General features: G+C 31.9%; 1 protein-coding gene across 2 annotated transcripts in view; it reads right to left on the bottom strand.

The window, feature by feature from the left end:
- Positions 1 to 998: 998 nt before the first annotated feature.
- LOC143064986 (PMS1 protein homolog 1-like) overlaps positions 999 to 27,850 on the bottom strand; it is a 32,682-nt gene continuing 5,830 nt past the window's right edge. The window contains exons 2-17 of one of the 2 annotated variants that reach the window (XM_076238241.1): positions 25,936 to 26,095; positions 24,728 to 24,853; positions 23,667 to 23,947; positions 22,884 to 23,006; positions 20,196 to 20,336; positions 15,931 to 17,335; positions 15,767 to 15,876; positions 13,919 to 14,008; positions 10,824 to 10,923; positions 8,383 to 8,506; positions 6,773 to 6,854; positions 5,726 to 5,850; positions 5,205 to 5,399; positions 4,870 to 4,997; positions 4,233 to 4,387; positions 999 to 1,201 (exon numbers count right to left, since the gene is read on the bottom strand). In XM_076238241.1, the coding sequence (XP_076094356.1) occupies positions 1,016 to 1,201; positions 4,233 to 4,387; positions 4,870 to 4,997; positions 5,205 to 5,399; positions 5,726 to 5,850; positions 6,773 to 6,854; positions 8,383 to 8,506; positions 10,824 to 10,923; positions 13,919 to 14,008; positions 15,767 to 15,876; positions 15,931 to 17,335; positions 20,196 to 20,336; positions 22,884 to 23,006; positions 23,667 to 23,947; positions 24,728 to 24,853; positions 25,936 to 26,095 (3,531 nt within the window). In that variant the 3' untranslated portion in view covers positions 999 to 1,015. Of the gene's footprint in view, positions 1,202 to 4,232; positions 4,388 to 4,869; positions 4,998 to 5,204; positions 5,400 to 5,725; positions 5,851 to 6,772; positions 6,855 to 8,382; positions 8,507 to 10,823; positions 10,924 to 13,918; positions 14,009 to 15,766; positions 17,336 to 20,195; positions 20,337 to 22,883; positions 23,007 to 23,666; positions 23,948 to 24,727; positions 24,854 to 25,935; positions 26,096 to 27,850 lie in introns of both variants that reach the window. The other variant, XM_076238240.1, reaches the window with a different exon arrangement.

Below are 27,850 nucleotides of genomic sequence, written 5' to 3'. Positions count from 1 at the left end.
CGGACCACCGCTAATTTGCACACCTGCCTCCAAATTGAAAAGCTACGAAAATGTCTTTTTCTAATTTGAAATTGCCGCCAACAGCATGAACAGTTGAACTTATTATATAATAGATTACTGACGTAATTGTACTACGTATTGATGACAAACAATATCCCTACGACTTTTGCCACTTGGGAAATCTAAACTACTTGTCTTAAGAGATTTTCGGCGATTAAATATTTCATGCAATTGTTCTTTGACATCTTAGCTAAAAGCACAAGTCATAATGAACTACACAAGGATTCTTAATAAGCACTACTTCCTATGTGTAACTTCAAAACTTTTGGATAAATCGACGATCATTTAAGGTTTTTCTGGTCATATTTTTTGTAATCCAGAATAAAAAATATTCAAAAAGTGTTCAATTAGTTATATATAACATAGTAGCAAGCTAGATAATAACAATGGCAAGTACTTCAGCATTTATTGGGTAGAACACAAATCTAGGGTGCTCGCATAATGCAGCTTAACTGCATAAAAATCATCGTCTAAGGGCAATAAAATTTTCTCTTATTAAGACATGTAAGATTTGACTGGCTGTGTTCACTTATTTTTGTAGATCTTGTCTTGCTATTTTCGTTTTTTCTTTTATCCAGTTTTCAGCAAAATTAGGTATAAATTACCATTAAGGTCAGGGCAAAAACTCCAACAAAGGGTTGACTGACAATATCATCCATTTAGCTCATTTAAAGAACTTGTCCTGCAGAGAATAATTGAGCACATTTTTCATTGATAAATTTCTTAAAATTTTCATAAACAGGTTGGATAAAAGAATGCTTAGTGCTGTTATCTTTGTTTATTGTTTTATTTTTCTACAATGGCATTGTTAACGTGTTATAAACTCATGAGTTTGAATATCATGTAGTTTAGAATTATATCTTGAAAGTTGACAGTTATGTCAATTTCAGCCCGCATGTATAGTAAAATGTTTATAAAGGGGTTTAAAATACAAAACATAGAGATTAAATTTGTTTTATTGTGCCTGAGATTGTGTCAGAGGTATATCATCTAGTGAATACACAGTATGATAAAATGGTTTGTTATGCAAACAGTTTTCACATTTTAATGGTAACATAGTCTCTTTCTGAATAAGTATATCAACCATATCGTCTCTGGATTGTTGTCGTGGTAATTGTCTTGCCATTCGAACAGCTTCTCCCTAAAAATTAAATTATAGATATTAATATGTTCAACTGTGATTAAATGTGTTATTTATTCCTTGGCAATACTGTAAATGAATTAGTTTTATTCACACTAATTTTGGCTCAGGAATTATTGCACTAATCAATAATGTTGTTCTGTTCATTACATCTATAAATGCAACTTTATACCTGTCAACTGACCCGTATTTTGTGGTTGTGACCAGTGAATTGATTTTTCAATACCTATTCCTGTCATCAAATAACCTGTTTTAACACATATTCAAGTACCATGACACTTTCAATGTCTAAAATGCTAAGTTTTACTTTGAAAACAACAATTTGAAATTCTTTGATAGAAAGTTTGAAAATTTACTCACTAGATACTCCAATGAGGATTGTGATAAAGCTAGGTTGCAATTGCCCTAGTAATATAAAGAAAAGATTTTTCTAAAAGTAAAAGGATGACTAATGCAAAGTGATGAGAATAGCTTACTTGACCTTTTGTGAGCTGTGTTGAGCATTTCTATTTTTCTTTTTGAACCAAGTATGGTCCGAGACCACAATTATTTCATAGTGCATTTCTTTTAGAACATAAATGAAAATAAAAAAAATCCCACCTGCACTTTCTCAAAGAAATTTTTACAGTGTGTTGTGCTACTTTTGGGACAAATTATATCAAAATTATAGAAAACTTCATCGGCTCTAACTCAAAATATGGACAATTTTATGTTTAGGGCGTCTTGAAATCTTTTGACAGCTTCCGAAGTGCTAATTTTTAACCTTTTTCAGCTGGACCTAATCACTACTTTCCTTTCAAGTTCTGGACCCAAATTTTTTTACAGTGTAATTTCACCCCTCTTCTTGCAATTTGAGGCATTAAACATAAAGAAATCAATTTGGAAGGGGTATAAAAATTAATGGCAAGTAACCCACTGTCAACACTAGGGACTATATTCGTGAACAACGAAAATCAAGGGACGACAATTGTGGTCTCGGACCGTATGAATACAAAATACGCTTTGAGATATTTATACTACAACTCAACTGTTATATGAAAAATGCCTTTTGACGTGTGAAATAGAAATGCTGCAGTATAAAAAGTTTTATTGTATAGCAATATAATATTTCCCACAGAAAGTAACCAAAAGTTAGAGTGCAATAAATTCCAATATTGCACTAGTGCAATAAATCTTCAAATTCATGACGTCATCAACGTCAAAATCTTAGTATAAACCAATTTTTACTTCCAAATATTATATTGCTATACAATAAAAGGGTTATTGCATGAATATTGGGAAATATTGTCCCTCGTAGAATATATATTGCACTCGCAAGCTCGTGCAATATAAAATTCTACTCGGGACAATATTCCCCAATATTCATGCAATAACCCTATAGTATTAAACTTTGGAACATACAACATATAAAATAATTGTTTGGACTTGTACTATTGGGTTGCTGTCTCATTGAATTGATGTTTAGGCCACACCAATTTAATTTCTTGTTCTACGGATTTTTGGACTCCAAAAATTGGGGCGAGCGAGCGATTTGAAAATTTTAATAAAAAAATATTTATTTTGCAAATTTTTGAGGCGAAGCTTGAAAAGTAAAGGCGAGCGATTATATTTTTTTTTTTGTAAACATAAAATAGTAGGTTTTGACAATATTAAAACTTGATTTATGACTTGTACTTTGACATTTCTTTAATTTATGAAGTATTTTTCCCTGTCCACCAATAAATAATTGAATAATTAGATTTGGTATATGTATGTGTGCCAATTAATGAGACAATTCTCCATCCAAGTCATAATCAGGTTGGGAACAACCCCTCAATTTTATAAATTTATCCTTTTTATGAGGGGTCAATATAAGTTACAATATATTTTTTGGTAAATAAAACTTTTTAGTACAAAAGAGCTCATATTTTCCCAAAGAACTATATATCTATCTAGTATTAAATGGTCAAAACGTGCCCAAGAATTTTGTAATATTCCTGGACTTAGGCCATGTTAACACATTTACTTTAATATTATTCAAAATAAATAATATCATAAATAATTCTCTTTAAGAATATAGTAATGTTGTTTAAAATTATTTAAATATGATGTATTTCTCCTTTCTTTTAGTTAATTTTTTAAAGTTCTTCAAAGGATTTGTATAGTAACACTATGCAAATCCTTGGTATTTCTTCAAGTTTCTTTTTTACAACAGTAAAATGACCCCATATGTGCCCTTCTGGGGGATAATAGCAAATACAGGTCATAGTACGTACGACAGAGCTTTGACCCAGACCAAACAGCAAGCTATAAGGGACCCCAAAATTATAAGTGTACACAATTCGAACAGGAAAACCAACGATCTAATTTATATATATACAAACGGGAAAATACCAAATACTATTTATGAACATCAACGAACGATATCTAACTGCTGAACGACAGGCCCCTGAATCAATCAGGACAGGTGCATAAACATGCAGGGGGTATGTATAGTTTTGTATCGCCAGCATATTGCAGTTGAAGGAATTTCTTTCCGAAGTTCTTTGAAGTTTATTACTAACAACGAACATATTTTGATAGGGAATCTAAGTAAGGGGGAAGGAAACCAATGTTTTGTTCTGTACAGGTATTTTCTGCTGTTTTCTATTTATATCGGAACACTCCCATTTGGGATAAATGGGTTTCATGCTGAATCAAATATTATCACAGATATTGACACAGTGTACTTGGGTGCTTATATGTTTAAATCGTTATAAATACATGTTAGATTGTGATTATAAAAACAAGTGCAAATATCTGTTTATAATATTTACAAAAAAAAACGGCCCGGGAAATGGACACGATTACATTTCCGGATGCGGGAAGCGGGAATATAAAAAAAATAAAAAAATTCTGCTTTGAAAAAAAAAGGTGCGGGCGGGCCCGTCGAACAAGGAATTAAATTGGTGTGGCCTGTAACCACACATTTTCTATTTCTAGTATTGATACTCATTACTGAAAGTTTTTTGTGTAATTTATAAAATAAGCCTTTACAGAAATGTAATTTTACCTGTAAGTAGTTAAGCACTTTTAGAGGTCTTGTTTCAGCAACAGTGATTGCTTTTGTTGTAGATATAAGCTGTAATACTTCTTTCACGTCAGCTAAACCATACACTGGAATACATCTACACAGTTCTGTTATTTTAGCTGTAAATTCTCCTAACTCTTGAAAAGATAACAACTTTTTATATTTTCATGAATAAAGAAGTACTCAGATGCTTATACTTACTTTTAACATGTTGGTTTCATTTTCAAAGCTTTTTTTTTCTCTTCTTGCACATTTTTGAGTCTTAAAAGAACACAACTGTATAGAAAATATCATTGATTTAGCAGAAATAATTCCTATCAAAAAGATTGACGCAGAAAGCTTAACATTGAAAATTGCAGATTAGTTCAGTCACTTGACCATGACCAAATGCCTCTAAAAAGTCAGCCTGGCAAACAACAATATGGTTGGACTGGCTTTTAACATGCTGGACCTCATGCTGGACCCAATATCTGACAGGAAAACAAATTATTTCCATTTTTGAACTATGAATATTTCAACCAAATATACTTTCTATGTACCTTATTCAATTGTTTCAATGTATGTTTGCTTGTTTTATATGTCACCTTACACTTTTTAAAATTGTGTTAGACAACTTTACCTATGTGGAAAGTGACTCCAATGCCATTTGCTGTTAACCGTTTATCCTGTATAACATTATATATACCACTGCTACACATCTGATCTGCAAGTGATGTTAAAGTTGTCCATAATGTCTCTCCTAAATGACTACAAAGAAGTAAACTACATTTCAGTATGACTATGTATTAAATTTTAATGTAGATAATCATGAACAGACTTAAAGGGGGAAGTCAATGAATTTTGTCTCAAGACAATTAAAATGATTTTGAGACTAGACTGAGTTTATTTTCTTTATTGGAACAAACTATTAATAATTATTAAGTAATTAAATTATATAATTTCTTATATCCCTACCTTTTTGTGAGCTGCATTGGTGGTTCTAATTTTTCACTCTGTACTATATGGTTTGCCATCAAATTGTGATACAGGACTGTCTCCTGTATACGATGTGGATTGATGATCTTGAGACAATTGCTATGGCAACCAATCCAGACACCACAAGTCTTTAACGGTCCAATCAGATTAATATGTGATGAATTCTGTGACTGGCTAAAATAAAAGTAAAAGCAATTTCATGCTGATTTAATTAATTTCTTGAGAAATATATAAATCACCATTTTTGAAACTTTTTCCATACATATTACATTTTAACACAAACTTTCATTATCAAAAAACATTTTATAATCTGACACTTTATTTGTATAGATTAATGGAACAATTTTCAGTAATGATTTTTTATTTACCAACTACATTGATCATGAATGAGCAAAGACTATCAAAATATTTCAGTGTGGTATCATATATCTGACTTGCACTCTATGCTGCAGTAAAGCTATTGGTCATGTTTCATGTAAATATTAAAACTAAAAATCAACCTTGCAAACATTTTCTGTGAGAAGACTGTCTTGAGATCTGGTAGACTAAATGAAACATTCTTTGTTTTCTGTAAAGCTGATGATAACTTCTGTTTCATTAACTGATCCTTAATAGTTGTCCATGACTGAATAAGACAATAACAATTAGGGTTTATCTTGTCAAAGTTATCAAAAGTGTTAAGACATATATATATATACATGTACTGTAAATTCAGAAACTATTGTGCGCATTTATTATTGCAATTTTGTCATTTAATACTATTATGCGATTTTAATATTTGCAATATTGAGGAAAATTCAGTTTAAATCATATGCTAAATTTCTAAATGCTAGTTTAAGTTATTGCAATTACAACCCTGTCACATTTTTCACAATAATTTCTGAATTAACAGTATATATATATATATTGCATTCAGATCAAAATCTTCCCTTGCAAAGTTAAAAATCAATTTGTTTCCATCAATAAGTTGACACACGCTATTCTATTTTTTTTCTTTTTTCATTTTTATATTTAAACAGCAGTTGTGGCTCCAAGTAGCCTGTTTATCCATCATAAACTTTTGTATTTCACAAGAATTCTGCTGCCAAACCTTGTTGGAAGTTTCCGTTACATTTCAGTGTAAAGCATTTAAAGTAAAAGTGGCCGACATGACTTGTGGGAACTTCACCATAGGACAAATTCAATAAATAAGTTCTGTTGTTTATGGGGTAATTTTCATATTTATATTTACATAGCTATGTTGCAAGTCCATAGAGATCCTATTTTAGAAGCTAAATACACTTGGGGAGGTTCAATGCAATATGTCAGAACAGTTAAAACACTAAAAAGTAATTAATTAAATATTTAAAATATGTAAATTGAAAAAAACTTTTTTTGTTGTATTTTTTGTATAAGTCTATTCTAGGATCATATAATGCACAAACAAACATGACAGTTCCGGGGATATTCTAGTCCCTAGACACTCTCGTTTCCAAATCTAATATTCAAAATATAAACCACATCACACCTATTTTATTCAACTTACTAGTTTTATTTGTTTTGTTTACCTTTGATGACTTATTTTGTTGCTTCATTTTACTACAAAAATTTCTTTCCTTCTTCTCAGATCCAATACTGGTTCTTTTAATCCTATAATTGGAAATGTTTTCAGTTATTACTAACCGCACTACAGCCTGTATCCCTAATCTGGTTTCCATTAAAAATGTTACAAGAGTGTACACACCAGGGACTTTCTATACTAACAGGACTGGTCACTTATAACAATGTCTATGCAAATTATTAGACTGATCTTGGCTGTAGCTGATGTCACGTGACTTTATAGCAAATTATTTCACAGTAACAAATTGTTTTTCATAACTACAAGTTCAAGTTTAACAAAAAATCGTTTTTAATGAAATTTTATACATTTTGTCATTACAAAATGCTGTTTTTCAAAAAAAAATCTCGGATCCTTTTTTTTAAATATTGATCTTTGAACTTTGAGGTATTTGTTCTTTGAATTTTCAGTAGCCGCCATCTTGTTTGATATGTAAACCATTTTACACAGCTGGGGGTTCTTCAAAACGATACGTCTAAGTTTAATAATTCATCATCCTTTCAAAATCTTATATTTTTTGTCATTGTTAATGGCTATTAATAAGATTTTATATTAACAACTAATAATAATTATATAATATACTTTGAAATATGCAAATAAATTGAGTTATGACTTCCAATTGATATTTTATCGTGTGTTTTTCTATGTTGTGATGTTATACTATTGTCTCAGTAAAAGGGAAAAGGTTTGGTACCTTTAAAACGTTAGATCCCGCTGCAAATGTTTACACCTGTCCTAAGTCAGGAATCTGATGTACAGTAATTGTCGTTTGTTTATGTAATTTATACATGTTTCTCGATTTTTTATATAGATTAGATCGTTGGTTTTCCCATTTGAATGGTTTTACACTTGTAATTTTGGGGCCTTTATAACTTGTTGTTCAGTGTGAGCCAAGGCTCTGTGTTGAAGGCCGTACCTTGACCTATAATTGTTTACTTTTATATATTGTTATTTGGATGGAGAGTTGTCTCATTGGCACTCATACCACATCTTCCTATACCTAGCATTGTATATCAGAGATACTAAACTAAGTTTATTGTTGGGTGGTAGCTTTAAAAAGGCGGCTTAGTAATCAGCTAAAATCAAGAGACGAGTCCCGTTGGTATAGAAAGTTCCTGTACACACTGAAAAGTCTTGTCTGCTTTACTGATCAAAGGTTTTAATTTTACTATAGATGTAACTCTTTAAAATCAACTTTTAACTAAAGGTAATTATGAGATCAAGGCCAAGTTAACAGATAGACATGTATACCTTACAATCATTCTCCTCACTCAATATAGTTGTTATACTACTTACAGTATCCAAGAAACAGATCTAACCACAAAAATTTATCACTGACCAATGAACCATGAAAATAAGGTCAAGGTCATATTAGTCCTGTTGGAAGAAATCTTTGGACAATATTGCATTTCCGAGAAATGGAAACACAACACTTCACCTTTCATTAAATCATGGTGACTTAAATGATGTTAAATTATAGGACTTTTATAAGAAGACTGGGCGTTTGAACCACTTTTCTACTTATTACATTCCTCTAGTTTAATAGTTTCAACTACTTACTTTGTTTTAACAGGTGATGTTTTTTGGAAGTATTTATCCTTGTCTTCATCAGGTAAATCTTCCCATTTGTTATCCAGTATCCTGGTAACCTTGTCATAATCTGCCAAAGGATTCTCAGCAATGACTGAAATAACAATATAGGAGTGCACATGCTGAAATGCCATGCTTGTTCTGCTTATGTTTGAATTTAAGTTGAAAGTCTGTAACATGAATTTTTATAATACAAATATCACATAAACTAATCTGGGGTCTCGATGGCTAAGTGGTCTAAGTAGTTCTACTACTGTAATCACTAGCCAGTCAACACTGAGGTTGTGAGTTCAAGCCCGGCTCATGCAGGTGCACTTGACTCCAACCTTAATTGACTAGGATTGTCAAGGACAATGGACTTGACATATTAAAACTTTGTGACATAGGTATTTGCATACAATTTTGCAAGGTATGAAGCATCCTGGTATTCTACTTTCTAAAATACAAAGCTTTGAACAAAGTTTACACCGCTGCTGAAGACAAAACCATGAAAACTGGCGAATATAAATGCTGTGGACAGGAAGAAAATTTATGAGGCTCTGGAGGGCCACAGCATCATATCGTCCTTGGGAGAGCGTAGAGTTAATGCCAAAAGATAATAAAGTTCTGGCCCAAACATGCAGTATGAGAAGAACAAAAGAACAAGTGAATCTGCAAGCTACTGCTCACTAATGATACCCAGACCAATAAAACTACAAGCTTTACAGGAAGTTGTTAAGGGATGAATCTAATCAAAGAGCAGATTGCTCTGAGGGATACGATTGCCGTTGTTTCATTGACACATGTATACATGTAGCTGGATAATATTATTTTCAAAACTAATTCAACTGCACATGTAAAATAGTTACAAAATAGCCAATCCCGGATAAAAGTGTATGAACAATGTAATTAGGCCTATTGTGTTTTATTTTTGTACTATCAATTCCAAGTTTACTTTCCACACAGCAGAGACATGTATTTATATGTCTCTGACAGCAGTCACTGAGACTCAGAGTGAGAGAAGGTATCTTATCACCTATTTTCCTACGTTAATTCTAGGAGGAACCCCATTTCTAACTCTGTAAATATTTAATTTCCTTTGGGTCAGTGATCATGACTCCTTTCCGTACACATTCCTCGGTTTAAATTCAATCGTTTTTAATATAATATGACGTTTATTGACAGAAAGATTCAGAATTCACGGAAGTGTCTTCCGGAAGGGAGACAACTCGAAATGATAATATGGAAGACTCCATTTCGCCTGAAGGTGTGTTCTACGATGCGGATTACATTTATTTTGACAACAATAACTCTCAATAGCAGACATACATAGAAAAGATCCCATGAGTTATAAATTAGTTAATTGAGTGGGGAATCCAGAGCAACCATTCAATCTAAAACCCCTTGAAGTCAAGAAACAATACGCATGCGCATATTTCCAAAACAAACCCTTGAGCAAGAACGTATATTAAATGTTTATTAAACGACCTAGATGGTTCTCTATTTCTTTATGGAAGTACAATCTCAAATATCAGTTTCATAACGGTAACATATAAGAAAAACTCCACTTCAGTTCTTATATGACAGAAATAGATTCATCGGAATTCAGAGAACTCTCGCATTTTATCAAAACTGGGAATTCCCTCTGACGTGATTCTAAATTCATAAAACACTAAATATAAATACTGCTTAATTCTGATTTTCCGTGTTGTTAAAAACACGCATATAAGTCAAGGGAATTATCAAACATGAAGATTATGAAAAGAACATTATAGGAAAGTTGTTTAAGTTCAATCCCTTTGTTTGTTTTTACCTTTTAAAGCAAGACAATCATAAGAATCTGAGATGTTCCTTAATGTTTAGAATAAAACGATTGACGTGAGGGCAATGCTCTGAGCCACCGGTATAAGTCTACAGATTGCTTGAAAGCAATTGTATCCCAAAAACGCACACCAAGATACAGCTGACTTATATTAACCCTGAACCAAATTTCAAAAATCCTTGTATTGTAGTTCCTGCGAAAAATATGACAAAAAATTTCAAATTGGCTATCATGGGTAAAATGATACAAGTGTTCGGTAAACAAGAAGTTATTGAGTGATGAATCTGAAAACTTATCACAAGGTATAGCTAACTCATATGGACCCTGAACACCAAACTTCAGAAATCCTTATGATGTAGTTCCTAAGAAAGATGCAACCAAAAATATTCATGTGATGGACATACAGATGTAAAAAAGTTTACCCACCCCCACTTTTTAAAAGCAGGGTATAACCACTTTTTTAAAGCAGAGATATAATAATGCTTCCTTCATTGAAACATTTGTGAAATGAAAACAAAATAGGTAAGTATTTCACAGTAGATTTTAGAATAGTCCTCTCTTTACATTCTATGGCTTCAATGTAATGAAAGAAAACTGAAACAATCCTTACCTCGACTTCTGTTGTCTTTACAATACAGTATAAATGCTGTTTGGGGATGCTTAACAGGCTGACTAGATACTATGTCTGATAATCTTCTTTGACCTTCGTCCTGTTAAAATAGATATGCAAGATTATGCTGAATGAAAATGTAGTCATTTTCCTTACACATGAAATTGATTCCTAGTCTTGCAGCTACATATTCATTTTTTCTACTGATATATAATAACTAGAATCATACAAATAAATTTAAACTCATCTTATAAGTATGACACTTTTTCTAGACCACAAAACAGCACAATCAAAATAGTCGTCGCAAAGAATTGTAACCTTTGAAATTTTTGTCGCGCACTAAAACCCCCATGGGCACTTTCAAAACTTGGCAGGTATGTCATTTGAAAGATTAAATTAGGTGCCAGGAGATTGCGAGAATGCAGGATTTTGCTCTATTTATGCCAGAGCTTCTGGGGGCCTTGAGCGGCCCCCAGACCCCCTGCCCTAAGGGCGTCCGGCTTTGCCAACCACATGTTATAGCTGCCGATAATTTTAATTGAGCCTTCTACTTCAATTTCAATGGAAAGCCCTCCTAACTTAGCTAATCCATTTATGGTCAAATTTGTTTTTTTTCCAAGTATGCATTAGGCATTTGGAACTATATGTTCAATAAACAACCTACCAAATAAACTGATGATTTTTCGCTTAAAACCTTTATATCTTCCTTTTCAATTATTTCACCAAATCATATCTTTAATAAACATGTTTCTAAATAAGGATATTGATTGATGACCAAATTTATGTTATGCTATTTAGAGATTTTGTGGTAATAAGATACCAGTATCATATGATTATCAAAATGTCCAAGATGTCATAAAATGCTGAATGGTTGGATCTGTTGTCATATTAAAAATCAACTTTGCTCACTTATTCAGCAAAGCAAAACCTTAATATGATTGCATTTATGTCTATTTATCAAAAAGAAACATAAAATCAATTTTCATTCTTTTTTTGTAAATTTTCCCTATACCAGTGACCAGAAAATTTATTTTCACTGTTAACTGAGCATTGCAAGCAAAACGTTAATATGCAAAAACCAGATGCTCCACAGGGCGTAGCTTTATACGACCGCAGAGGTTGAACCCTGAACGGTTGGGGCAAGTATGGACACAACATTCAAGCTGGATTCAGCTCTAAATTTGGATTGTGATTAAATAGTTGACACAGCATAGGTTTCTGACACAGAATGAATGTGTTCTAATGAACTTAAAATTTTTGTTTTCTCTTAGAGCAATTCACTATGCTGTTGAATATTAATCCTCTCAAAAAAATGTTTGAAGAAATTTTCTTTTTTATTTATGAAATTTCAAATGAGAAAAATTGAACCCAATTTTTTTAATCACATCCCCCTTTCCCTTATTCCAAAACTAATCTCAATTAAAATTTCTAATGGAGTTTGCAACAATAACTACTCATTTAAATACATCATAAAATATTAAGATGTAAAACAACTGCTTGTTATCACTGAATGGTAAAGATTATTTTAATTTATCAGTTGGTAGTAAAAAGTGAATATACATTGTATATTGTATATAACAAAGATTTAAGTTGATTCTGGACAAAGAAAGATAACTCCAATTAAAAAAAAATCTTGCTATTTCACAATATTGTGCAATTAGATATTTCTTGCCATTGCGCAATACTGTGCAATTGAAAAGACTTGCTATTGCACAATACTTAATATAATAATTTTAGATCCTGATTTGGACCAACTTGAAAACTGGGCCCATAATAAAAAATCTAAGTACATTTTTGGATTCAGCATATCAAAGAACCCCAAGATTTCAATTTTTGTTAAAATCAGACTAAGTTTAATTTTGGACCCTTTGGACTTTAGTGTAGACCAATTTGAAAACAGGACCAAAAATGAAGAATCTACATACACAGTTAGATTTGGTATATCAAAGAACCCCATTTATTCAATTTTTGATGAAATCAAACAAAGTTTAATTTTGGACCCCGATTTGGACCAACTTGAAAACTGGGCCAATAATCAAGAATCTAAGTACATTTTTAGATTCAGCATATCAAAGAACCTAACTGATTCATTTTTTGTCAAAATCAAACTAAGTTTAATTTTGGACCCTTTGGACCTTAATGTAGACCAATTTGAAAACGGGACCAAAAGTTAAGAATCTACATACACAGTCATGACAGTTAGATTCGGCATATCAAAGAACCCCAATTATTCAATTTGGATGAAATCAAACAAAGTTTAATTTTGGACCCTTTGGGCCCCTTATTCTGTTGGGACCAAAACTCCCAAAATCAATACCAACCTTCCTTTTATGGTCATAAACCTTGTGTTTAAATTTCATAGATTTCTATTTACTTATACTAACGTTATGGTGCCAAAACCAAGAAAAATGCTTATTTGGGTCCCTTTTTGGCCCCTAATTCCTAAACTGTTGGGACCTAAACTCCCAAAATCAATACCAACCTTCCTTTTGTAGTCATTAACATTGTGTTTAAATTTCATTGATTTCTATTTACTTAAACTAAAGTTATTGTGCGAAAACCAAGAATAATGCTTATTTGGGCCCTTTTTTGGCCCCTAATTCCTAAACTGTTGAAACCAAAACTCCCAAAATCAATCCCAACCGTTCTTTTGTGGTCATAAACCTTGTGTCAAAATTTCATAGATTTCTATTAACTTAAACTAAAGTTATAGTGCGAAAACCAAGAAAATGCTTATTTGGGCCCTTTTTGGCCCCTAATTCCTAAAATGTTGGGACCAAAACTCCCAAAATCAATACCAACCTTCCTTTTGTGGTCATTAACCTTGTGTTAAAATTTCATAGATTTCCATTCACTTTTACTAAAGTTAGAGTGCGAAAACTAAAAGTATTCGGACGACGACGACGACGCAGACGACGACGCCAACGTGATAGCAATATACGACGAAAAATTTTTCAAATTTTGCGGTCGTATAAAAACACCAGAGCTTCCGAAAATAACCAATTCTTAATCAAGTTTCTACTAGAAGTTATTTACACAGCTTATACTTGGAAAGTACACAAAAAAGGATATATTCCTGCTTTCTAAATTCTAACCTGTGGTATCACTAGTCTTTTCTTCAAAGGAGGACCCTCATCACAAACTGACAAAGACATTAATCTTTTTCCTTGTAAAATGGTAACTGGCTGTAAATAAATAATAACAATTGTTACTTTTATATAAAGTGATATTCTTCAATGTAAGTGTGAACACAGTGAAATTAAAAAAAAAAAAATTTAATATCATTTATTATGTCAAAGTGAGATTTCTAGTCAGTTTAGTGCAGCTATTAGAGCTGCAATAAATCTGATTACAAATTGCTATTGAACAATAATAACAAGTTGATCAGCTTAACTGATTATGACCGAAAAATATGCTGAAAGTCTTTGAAAACATAGTCATATTTATAACAAGTATAATAACAGGGCGCTCTCACCTGTAATTTTTTGCTTAAATCTTTCGTCAATGATATTTTTTGCTTTTCAATATATATTAATGAGTGGCTTAAAAATGCCATTTAAATGTTCTTTGTAACTGTCATATTTTCTTCAAAAGCTTAAAAAAATGCATTTAACCCCTATGCTCAATTTTTAGTCATAGTGGCTCTATTTCTAAACATGCTAAATGTACTATGAAATAAAATACAAAATTTATGCTCGATACTCTGAAACTTATACAGCCCAAATTTGGCTGAAACTGATTCAGCAGTTTCAAATAAAAGAATATTTAAAGTTAGCAAATTAGACAAACAAATTGTGAAAAATTGTCTTTAAAGTGCAATAACTCCTAATTTTGGTCATAAATCTTACTTTACTGAATATTTTTGCTGTTAACAGTTTATTTTTTTATCTATAATAATATTCAAGATAATCATGATAATAACTGAAAACTGTAGAAACCTTAAACTTTGGCTGATAATTTTAGAGCAGATAAAATACTTAAGCTGCTTGTTCGATTTCCTCTAATGAAATTCGTTAGTTTTTGAAAAATAAGTAAAAAACTGCATTTTACCCTATGTTCTATTTTTTGCCATGGCAGCCATCTGTTTTTAGGAACAAAAAGTAAAACAAGCACTTCGTTCTAGATAACCTAAGAATCATTTAGCTTAAATTTGGTTTAATTTGGTTCAGTAGTTTCATAGGAAAAGATTTTTTTTAAAGTTAGAAAGCATGATAAACAATTTGAGGGGTCAATTGACAATTTTTGTCAAATAAACTTATTTGACCAATATGACCCCAAAACAGCATTTACCCCTACATTCTATTTTTACCCATGGCATCCATTGTTTTTCTGAAGAAACAGAAACTTTATTCTAGATACCCTAAGGATTATTTAGCTCAAGTTTGGTTGGAATTGGTTCAGTAGTTTCAGAGGTGATTTGAAATAGTGAACACAGGAGACAACAACGGATGCCAAGTGATGGCAAAAGCTCACACTCCCTTTAGAGAGGTGAGCTTATAATTTACCACTGACCAATGAAACATGACTTTAGGTTTGCAATTAGGTAGAAAAGAAGATATGTCTATAATATTGATAACACAATCTAAATTAGGTTCATAGAAAACGAAGAGCAAATTAAGGACTATATAATAATAAACCTATAAAAACCAAAAAATGAAAACTGGAATTTCCAAATACTTTTTTGTGTGAAAATAAGAACTTTTTACCTCAAGTTTAGAAACACAAAGGACTTTATAATAATGCCAAATTTTGGAAAAACTCACTTATGTACCCCACAAATTTAATCACATGTCATGAATGTGAAAAATGCCTGAGTTTACAAATTTGCTTACATACATATCCAAGTAAAAAACTAGGGGCAGATGAATTGAAGATATGAAATTATTACAGCATACCTAAAATAAATTACCCCATATCATAATAAACGGCATCTTTTAGTATACCTGAATGTCGGTTGTATCATTGGTTAATGATTTTCCATTACTCCACATGTCAGCACTACTTGACGTCTCATTGGTTAATGACTTTCCTCTACTCCACATATCAGCACTAGCTGATGTTGTCCCATTGGTTAATGACTTTCCATTACTCCACATTTCAGCACTACCTGACGTCTCATTGGTTAATGACTTTCCACTACTCCACATATCAGTACTAGCTGATGTTGTCCCATTGGTTAATGACTTTCCATTACTCCACATGTCAGCACTACCTGACGTCTCATTGGTTAATGACTTTCCACTACTCCACATATCAGCACTAGCTGATGTTGTCTCATTGGTTAATGACTTTCCATTACTCCACATTTCAGCACTACCTGACGTCTCATTGGTTAATGACTTTCCATTACTCCACATATCAGCACTGCCTGATGTTGTCCCATTGGTTAATGACTTTCCATTACTCCACATGTCAGCACTACCTGACGTCTCATTGGTTAATGACTTTCCACTATTCCACATATCAGCACTGCCTGATGTTGTCCCATTGGTTAATGACTTTCCATTACTCCACATGTCAGCACTACCTGACGTCTCATTGGTTAATGACTTTCCACTATTCCACATATCAGCACTGCCTAATGTTGTCCCATTGGTTAATGATTTTCCGCTACTCCACATGTCAGCACGAGCTAATGCTGACTTTGTATCATTGGTTAATGACTTTTCTTTACTACACATGTCAGCATTACCTGATGCTGTCTCATTTCTTTTTGTTTGACAAACGTTTTCCTGATTAATTTCATCAGTATTAGCATCAACTTCCATACCTTTATTCTGACCTTTTTCAGAACAGTTTTGGTTCTCCGATAGGCATGTTGATTCACTTTGGACTTCAGGAAGTTGAACTGGTATTTCTGGTCCATCTTCCAAAGGGGAATCTTTCCATGTTGATACTATATCACTATATATATCACATAGCTTAGGATTAGACTCAAAGTGAATGTTACATGTAATCTGATTGACACTTAAATTATCTATATTTTTATCTGAGGTACAAGGGTCCTGCCCTTTCTCAATATTCTGAATAATATTGTTTGGTGTTTTTTCAATGTCGGCTACATCTTTTTCAATTTGTTTTGATACTGTTGAGCTGATATTGTCATTCTTTTCATTAATCCAGTCGTCTAAAGACTCCTCAACTACCTGGAAAACTGGCTTGCCTAATTGTGTTAATGAAATATTCTCCTCTTTTTCCAAATCATCATTATAAATTTTGTTCGAAACAATATTTTCTATCCCTTCCTCAAGTTTTTCAGAAATGGTTTCTGGTTGGTAATGTTTTGTTAATACAATATTTTTATTATTTGTAGAAATTTTGACAACAGGAATATTTGGTTGGTTACTAGTGACTGGAATAACAACAAGTGAATCATCAAAATCTGACGACATATCTCCTTTGTTACTGTCAGTATAAGAATTGTCATGGTTTGTTACTGTGTCATCATTTGATTTAGATATGCTACCATACAGTTCTTCCAATACAGATATCAACCCTTTTGTTATTTCCGCCTGTAAAATACAAGAAACACATCATAATCCATGGGAAACAAGGTTTTGCGAGTATGTAATAGGTGAACAGGAATTCAAAATGTTCAAAGTTATTCAACATGTCTATAGGCTTTATACAGACTTTTTGAAAAACCAAATATCCATGAAAATTGGTACTTATGAAAATGAAGAAATCCAAAGTCATGCAAAATCAAGAATTTGATTTGTCGATATGGTAGGTATGGCAAACCAATGGGAGATAACTCCAAATTACCCTAAATAATTGTTCCCAGATGTGTGTAAAAATAAAATCTTTGGGTGACCTCCGATTACGGCCTTCTGTTAACTTGTTAAACCTCAGAAGGTTCTAATTGCTTTTGATAGATATTATATGAATATTCATGATTCTGTATATTATAATTTTCGGGAATATGATGAAATATTTGAGGTACAAACAAGGGTTTGAAAGTTACATTCGTTTCAAAAAAATACAAGGGAACATTATACAGCCATAAAATGTACTTTTTCATTAAGTTTAATATATTAATTAAATAATAAGGTCCAATAAATAAATCTAGATAGCTGTGTTCATATCAAAATTAATTTTTTTAAATTACCCTCTTTTTTGTGTATACAGAGTTATTTCCCTTGCATGGACAATTTTTGGTTTAGTTTTGATTGGAAATCAGCGGTGATAGGTTTTTTTTGCATTATACAGCCAGTTTATTGCGATTTAAAGATAGTTCAACCACTTGCCATTGCACACGAGATAGTAAGGATACTGAATAATGTGGTTTAACAACAATCAATATATGTATTTTCAACATGTTCAACTAAAAGAATAGGAATCCATGCAGTAGCGGCAGTAGTCCTATAACATATGACCTCGGGGGCATTATTTACTATTTCTATTTACTGTTCTGATAAAAAAAAATTACTATCAATGTGCCACCCGAGCCTATTCAGAAAAATAAAAAATGAAAATATCAGTATAAAAACGTTAAAAATTGAATAAGAATGCGAAGTCATATGTTATAGGACTATAGCGGCAGTTCACTTCGAATGCTATTCACATTCAATGCATTTTGAATTTCAGTCCTGAATGAGATTGGTTTACAGATTTCACTGTATAAATATTGTAACTGATATACAGATATGAATTTACTTTACTTTTATACATACAAGTATTTACAGTGATCTGACATAATTATTTTGTTTGAAATTTCTCAAATAAGAATAATGTTATATTAGTTTCATTGTTTTTCAGTGCAACAGGTATTTTAGTCCGGTAGAATAATTGTTAGAAGGTTGTTGTTTATTTTTACTTATAGCATTCACTATACATGCTATATAAGAATGAGAATATTTCATTAAATAGAATGTTAATGAAAAGGGAAGATTCTAAAACTATCATGACTATACAAAGACAGATGACATATTTCAAAACTTTTCTCGTCTCTCATGGTACAACTGATTTTTATAGTTTATTCTTATGTTGTACTGTCACAGGTCAGGGGATTGGGCACCCACTAACATGTTTAACCCGCCACATTCTGTATGTATGTGCCTGTTCAAAGTCAGGAGCCTGTAATTCAGTGGTTGTCGTTTGTTGATGTGTTAATTATTTGTTTTTCGTTCAATTTTGTACATAAATTAGGCCGTTAGTTTTCTCGTTTGAGTTGTTTTACATTTGTCATTTCTGGGCCTTTTATAGCTGACTATGCGGTATGGGCTTTGTTCATTGTTGTAGGTCGTAAGGTGACCTATAGTTGTTAATTTCTGTGTCATCTGGTCTCTTGTGGAGAGTTGTCTCATTGGCAATCATACCACATCTTCTTTTTTATACACACACACACAAACATATACATTTGTATATAAAGAGTAATATTTATATTTATTTTTTGTTTCTTTAGATTCAAATGTTTATAAAGTTTTACTTTACATTTTCAATATACCAACTGATGCTCTGAAAAAAGGAATATATAAAGGTATCGTCATGTTATGTGACTTTGGACAATAGAATTTCATGAGAGTGGTTGACATTTTCATGCTTTATGCTTCTATTTTGACCAAAAAACTTAATATTGAGGATTGAAATTGACTAACAAGATGTAAAAGAAGCAATATAAACAAAACTATAACCCAAATGATTAAAAAAAAATATTTTATTATTTTTTAAAGAGAGGAAACAGTTTTTCCAGAATAGTAAAAAATTACCATTTTGAAAATTTGCTATTTCTTCGTTGTTATTATGTGTATTGATAAAAGTGAAACTGTTTTGAAAATGTCTTCACAATGCCTTTAAAATGAGGTAAAGTTGTCTAAGATCAGTTGATTTAAAAAAAAATCATTTTCCGTACCTAGATATGGTATTTTTTTTCTTTCTGATATATATTTTGAGGTTTTAGAACTGAGGTTTAGAGAAAATTATTTAGTTCAAAAACAGCACAGATGAACAATGCTGGTTGGTGTGAAGCTTAATGATGTAGCTGAAAAAAATTAAACCTTAATATGCTATTTTATTTACCTTCAGTATATATTTACATGACTTATAAACAGTGTGTTCGCTGAAATTTATTCCCATCATCCTATACACCAAATATACTTTACCTATTACTTAAGCTTGAAACTAAGAATCTGACACAAGCATGAAAATTTTAAAAATTAATAAGCTGGCAACACAAATCTGTCTTCTTGTTAGGAAGATAACTTTACTCTACCAGCATGAATTACCAAGTGAAAAACAAAGTTACAATAACTAAGGTTTACAACTGCTTTCTAAAAAAGCATATCAGTGTTTATATGTCAGTATAAACATGATAAATAAAGTGATAAAATACCAAAAATATGCAAATAATCATAATTGCTGTAATTATTATACCTTTTGGTGAAGTAAGACTATTGTCTTGTTAGGATCAACATTAACATCAATCTGATCAGTTGCCAGGGTAACAGATAAGAAGTAAATAGGATGACGGTGGCCGTCTGTCTTCTTGTGTGAAACATAGTGCTGCCTAATCAGCTGAAATCAGAAAGTTAAATACAATTCATTCAAGGATGGATGGATGGTTGGTTTCTTAGCACCCTGTTGTAAATCATATGCATGTACAGGTCTTCAGAAGTCCAGTGCTAGACCCAGACACTGAGTCAAAATTTTGATGCACTAGTTCACAGGGAAACATGTTACCACCTGGACACACTAGTATATGTCAGACATGTACTGTCAGTTAATTTGACAGTTTTACACAGCTAGTTGAACTTCCTGTTCGTGGAAGAATTACAAATTTGCTGGTTTTTCAAAGGAAAATCACTTATGAAATTAGTTTAAAGGCTTAGGAATCCAGGTGAAATAGTGCATTTTTGGAATTCCCGGGTTATTTAACAACCAGGCGGGTATCCTGGGTGACCCCTCAGAGTTGTGAAAATCTCGGGTCACACCCTCAGAATATGGGTCAGTTGACAGGAATGACTCTGATGAGAAAGTTACTAGCACAAGTTTTCTACTAGTACTACATGATGTGAACTTGACAGGGATAAAACTCAGAACAAAGACACAGTATCAAGGATCCGGAAATTTTTTCACCTAATTTCGGTCATTTTCATATAACTTAAAAGTTGGTGCCCCTTTTCAAAAACAGATTGTCAAAATCTCATGACTGCATTAGTATGCTCCTACTCGAAGAATCAACGAACTTGTTTAACTGTTGCATCGCGTTTACTTCATGATTTATCCTACCATTTTCCTAAAATCGATCAAGAGCAATTAAGGGAAGGCAATAGTTTAAGAATAAAATGATTTTAATGACTCAAAATCGTAATTTTCTCAGTCATCGCTTACGTTTCTTTCGATTCTGAAGTCGAAATTCAAACCGGATGTAATGCGACAATACTAAAACGAACAATTCCGGACTTATTCCTGGGATTAGTTTTGTTTATAAATCAAATTCACAGGAAAACATCGTTTTTTTTTAATATTTTACCTTTAATAGTGTAAGAATATTAATGAAAATAGTTGCACTTGCTTAATTTAGCAAGAAATCATTTTAAATTTACGATTTAGTGTCAAATCTGCGGAAGAGAATTTTAGGCATGCGTATCATAGTAAACAAAGCACGTGTGTTAGTAGTGAAAAAAACTATTTTCTGCGTAAATTAAATCAAGTTTTAATTTAATTTTAAATCATAATTGACAATTGTCTTAGCTGAAAAGTAATTAAATAATGAAGACAGTTGGTATTGAATTTTAATTTCTTTATAATATTAGTCCGGAGCTTGTGATTAATAGCCAGGTGTGAATTAAAAACACAGGTAAAAAGATTAGCGATCATTAGCCAATAGCTCCCCGAGGCACTAATATAGCTATTAGGAGGGCCCTCAGGATTATAACACTTTTCCCAATTAAGGGAAGGCAATAGTTTAAGAATAAAATGATTTTAATGACTCAAAATCGTAATTTTCTCAGTCATCGCTTACGTTTCTTTCGATTCTGAAGTCGAAATTCAAACCGGATGTAATGCGACAATACTAAAACGAACAATTCCGGACTTATTCCCGGGATTAGTTTTGTTTATAAATCAAATTCACAGGAAAACATCGTTTTTTTTAATATTTTACCTTTAATAGCGTAAGAATATTAATGAAAATAGTTGCACTTGCTTAATTTAGCAAGAAATCATTTTAAATTTATGATTTAGTGTCAAATCTGCGGAAGAGAATTTTAGGCATGCGTATCATAGTAAACAAAGCACTTGTGTTAGTAGTTTAAAAAACTATTTTCTGCGTAAATTAAATCAAGTTTTAATTTAATTTTAAATCATAATTGACAATTGTCTTAGCTGAAAAGTAATTAAATAATGAAGACAGTTGGTATTGAATTTTAATTTCTTTATAATATTAGTCCGGAGCTTGTGATTAATAGCCAGGTGTGAATTAAAAACACAGGTAAAAAGATTAGCGATCATTAGCCAATAGCTCCCCGAGGCACTAATATAGCTATTAGGAGGGCCCTCAGGATTATAACACTTTACTGGAGTGGCAGTTTAATTACATAAAATCGATAACAAAACAAAAATATGTTTAAAATGGCGATTTGAAACTCAATCTCAACGAAATGACCGAAATTATTTCTGTTGAAAAATAAAATTTGACCTAAATCCCAATAAATGATTTAGGACTTTTGAGTTTCCAAATCGGTCATGTCTGGCATATATGACCGTTTCCGGACCCTTGCACAGGATACCTGTTATCTGTGTACAATTTTGTCTAAAACTAGTTGAAGCGTCAAATGTATATTACAAAGAGTATACTTATGCTGGAAAGCTGTCATACATGTACTTGTCTTGCATTATATGATTGTATAAATGAAGGTAAATTAGGTGAAAACTAATTGTATCTCCTCATTACATATTGAAATAATTAATTCTGTTTATTCATAATGTTTACTAAAAGATTACATTTACTCAGCTCTTTGCAATAATTTTAACAAAGAAAACCATAGTCTTAACTAATCAAAAGTTGATTATAAAGTATACCTGCTCTTCAGGATAAACTGTATTTGTATCATTTTTTACCTTTTCCATATCTTTCATTTGAACTGGTCTTCTATTGATTGCACAAATACATCTGGAGTTATCAGACTTACTCGTAGTCAATACATCACTTGCTGGATTAGGTAAAAACAGGTCTATAGTTATCTGAAAATGAAACAAGAATGTGTCCCCAGTACAAGAATGCCCCACTCGCACTATTATTTTCTATGTTCAGTGGACCGTGAAATTGGGTAAACCCTCTAATTTGGCATTAAAATTAAAAAGATCATATCATAGGGAACATGTATACTAAGTTTGAAGTCGATTGGACTTCAACTTCACCAAAAACTACCTTGACCAAAAACTTTAACCTGAAGCGGGACAGACGGACGAACGAACGGACGGACGTAGGTGGGGCATAAAAAAAAAACATAGAAAGAAAAGTTTAATCTTGTGAGCAAATATATTGCATTTTTAAAAAAAGGAGATTTCACCTGCATAAATCAACCTGTGGCGTTCCAGTTTCACTAGATTTTATAACAGCTTCAGGTTTCTTGTTTTATTTATCTATACACTGAGTCAACCAAGAGGTGAAAAGTTTAGTTTATCACACACTGTAGTGGCAGATTTCCAGTTAATCAGCATGTTATTAAAAGGCAAGCAACAGCATAGTTGAAATGTTTTAAGTTTTATTATCATAGATCTTTTCAACATAATACTTACCTGTACTTGATTCCAATGATTTATTGCAAGGGAAAAATACTGTATTATCAATATGGAATGATTCATAAACCATAAAGGGATGTTATAATAATAAGGAATCACCTTCAAGTCTTCTAACTGTACTGTCTTTTGAACTAAGCAATTCAGAACATTTCTACCTAGAATGCTAAGCATTGCTGTTCGTACATCAGGGCATCCATTTTTTTGAAATATTCTTTCCTTGTCATGGTTCAAAGTGAAGCGCAATTTAGGAAGTATTATACTGAAAGCTATAAGCAAATCTTCAATTTTTTTAATTTCTTCTTTCTTCTTTTTATTTGTATTATAGAACTGTCGCCTCACTGGAATGTTTTTGAAGAGACCAATTGCTGTTACTGTGGTTCCTAAAAAATACAGGTAAAACATACAATGTATCAATCAACATTCATATATGTATGGAAAACTAAACTATGAGGTTGAAAAAAAATCTGAAGTAACATCAAATAAAGCAATTGGTGCGATTCCAATAAGACAAATATCTAACAGAGACAAAGTACAAGGATGTAAACAACACACTTCATCTTCAACAATGATCAAAATTCAGTAAAGAAAGAATATGAATTATATTTGCATATTGCAAGACAATCTGTTGGAAGATAAGGCAATGCCTTTACAATGTTTCATTGTTAATTACCTTTTGTCAAATGAGAAGAATGTGATGATATTATCTGCCCCTGATTGTTGAAGGTTTCATTGTTCATTACCTTGTGTTAAATGAAAAGGATGTGATGATGTTATCTGCCCCTGATTGTTGAAGGTTTCATTGTTCATTACCTTGTGTTAAATGAGAAGGATGTGATGATGTTATCTGCCCCTGATTGTCGAAGGCTTCATTGTTCATTACCTTGTGTTAAATGGGAAGGATGTGATGATGTTATCTGCCCCTGATTGTTGAAGGCTTCATTGTTCATTACCTTGTGTTAAATGAGAAGGATGTGATGATGTTATCTGCCCCTGATTGTCGAAGGCTTCATTGTTCATTACCTTGTGTTAAATGAGAAGGATGTGGTGATGTTATCTGCCCCTGATTGTTGAAGGTTTCATTGTTCATTACCTTGTGTTAAATGGGAAGGATGTGATGATGTTATCTGCCCCTGATTGTTGAAGGCTTCATTGTTCATTACCTTGTGTCAAATGAGAAGGATGTGATGATATTATCTGCCCCTGATTGTTGAAGGCGTAAGATAAACTGACCTCGTCTTCACGAGTCTTGGTTGTAATAGACAATGTTGATACTGTACACAATGAGCCTAAAAAAGGAATAACAAATTAACGTATTATTTAAGCCTTCACATAGACATAATAAAAGGTTCTATACATACTTTGGGTCTGCATTCAATAATTGTGAGCATCCTTTAGTATGGTTTTAAATGCATAGTTGTATTGATCAGAACATGTTGCTTTTTTTCTCTCTCACATTATTATGCTCAAATAAAATTCAGTATTTTTCCTATTAGGTTTTTTTTTTTGTGTGCATGTCTAATGGAAAATGTATCCTTTGTTTTGGGCAATTAATATTGGAGTAAAGGATCAAATGACACCTTGTGGCTGTCTATGTAAACACCAGTCGCCTTTTCATAGAATAAAGTTCAAGAACTTCTCAATGTCGTATCAGAAATTCATGAAAAACTAAAGGGACGTTATCTTAATAGATATAAACCAGTCACCAAAATTTCATGACAACTGCTCAAAGCACTGACTGAGAACTGAAAAATACCTCCTTTTTTATGAATACAATCACAAAACCCTGAAACTTAAAATCTAAAATTTATAAAAATCGAAAGGGAGCTTACGTCAATAGACATAAAAAATTCACCAAAGTTTCATGAAAACTGCTGTAAGGATTTTTAAGTTATTGTCCTAAAACTGGAAAAAAACCTTTTTTAATGAATAAAACCCCATAACTCGGAAACCTACAATCTTAAATTTATAAAATTCGAAAGGGACCTCATGGCAATAGATATACAATGTAAACAATTCACCAAAGTTTCTTGCAAATTGGTGAAAGTGTATTCAAGTTTTTGTCCAAAAACTTGAAAATACAAATGTACCACTTTTTTAATGAAAAAAAAAACCAAAACTCTAAAATTTAAAATCAGATGGACGGACAATGGTATACCATAATACATCCTGTAAACAGGCATATAAGTTTTCAAGGTAGTGGAGAAAACTTGCATATCACCCTTCTATTCAATGTGGACCTTTTTGGTTGGATATTCTGACAATTTTTAGTTACCAGATACTCAAATCTTAATTGTGGCACAGACTGAGAGTAAACAGATGATGTTGACAACAAAGTTTCAAGTGAACTTAAAATTCAAAAAGCATTTACCCAAAGCCTCTCCTCTGAACCCATATGTTTCTAAATGTTGAATGTCACTGAAAGATTCTATTTTTGATGTATGGTATCTCTTTGCAACAAACGGAACATTCTGGTTGGGTATACCAATTCCATTATCCCTCACTTCAACTTTATCCAATCCATAATTTTCCTGAAGAAAAGAAACAGTATACATGATATATATATATATATGTGTGGTAAATCAGGCTTTTTTTTTTACAGCAATAAAAATGCAGTTTTAAATTATGAAATGTTAAATTCAAAACTTGTAAAAGAAAAATTTCTCATCAACAATGATGAAAGCACCAGCTATAAACTAATAGAATGATTTCCTGATTTTGTAAAAGTATGTCATCTTGGACCAAATAATTAAAGGGGCACTAGCTACGAGATACATACAAAATTTAAATTATGATTTTTTTTTGTTCAATTTTTAATGAAAGTGAAATAGTGAAATAATATTTCACTTTTTGAAGCCAGTTTGGTTCCATTTTGTCAAAATAACAGAAACATCAATGATGAATTATTCACTTGCAAGTGAATAATTTCTACCTCATTGAATTGGTATTCATGTGAACTTCAATTTAACGCCTTAGCTAGAGATGGAATATGCATGATTGATGCGTGTTAGGCTAAAAAAAAAAGTATGTCAAAATTGAAAGTGAAACAAAGGTAAATCATTTGATTGACTGAATTGATCCCCAAAAAATTATCTTCTAAAGGAAAAATCGAAAATTAAGTAGTTTTTTTCACCTTAAAATTGATATCAAACAGTTTGAGTATAGTGGTTACTAGTTTTGCAGTCATATTTCTGAACTATTACATACTTATTTTTCCTTGAACAAAAATGCACCATAAAAAGCTATCTAAGCCATGTCTTGAATAATTTTCTTGAATTTTTCCTTTAGAGAGAATCCATGCAAATAAACTCATCATACATTGTAGATACCAGGACTAAATTTTGTATATACGCCAGACGCGTGTTTCGTCTACAAAAGACTTATCAGTGACGCTCAAATACTTTTTTCTATGTCTATAATGAGATAAATATCAAGAGTAGTGTCCCGTACAAGAAGGATCTAATTATTTCTGAAATAAAAGTCTAGTAGGAGTAAAATTCAGTAGCTCCTAGATTGATGAGATTATTTGATTGAATACCATTGATACAATTAATCATGCTCATAGTAAATTGTAATAGAATTGATAACAATGTGCAACTCTTGGTAATGAAATGATTAGAGAAGTTGAATACAAATTGAAATGGTAGCAAATACCCTACAGTTATCAATTAGTCCTAATTTACTGGATTAACAAGGATAACCTGTAGAATATAAAAGGCAAGTAGTCAAATTGACATTCGTAGGCTACTCATCCCCGCATCCAAATGCCATCGGATCAGGAATGAAACATGAAATATACATGGAAATTATCACAAATTGATTAATACTCAGAACCCAAACTCAAGTTTTATAAATAAATATATAAATTAAAACAATAAAGGCAACAACACCCATCAATTACCGCATGTAAGGGTTTTTTCTGGTCGACATGTTTCGCCAACAAGGGTGGCGTCTTCAGGACAATATTATACATGAAATCAAACAGTAAAGTACAAATTTTGCGGTTGTGTGGTTCGCCAAAAGTATCATAACAATAGAGGTTTGTTATGACGTTATATATGAAATAAATATATAGTAACTGAACAGTTTTTCTCTCAGTGTTAATAAATATTCTAAAAATGGGAGATTGTGATTTATGTGTGGGAAGACATTTAAAACTTATAACTAACTTGTTCAAATCTTATACCAGTCAAATATCTATTTTTAATTGTATACATGTATAAGAAACTCTGAATCAATTTGCAGCTTTTAATAGAGAAAAAAAAGACCTTGAAACAGAAAAATTA

The sequence above is a fragment of the Mytilus galloprovincialis genome, chromosome 2, assembly GCF_965363235.1.
Source record: "Mytilus galloprovincialis chromosome 2, xbMytGall1.hap1.1, whole genome shotgun sequence".
Taxonomy (NCBI): Eukaryota; Metazoa; Mollusca; class Bivalvia; order Mytilida; family Mytilidae; genus Mytilus; species Mytilus galloprovincialis.
This window is presented reverse-complemented; position numbering and strand designations above follow the sequence as displayed.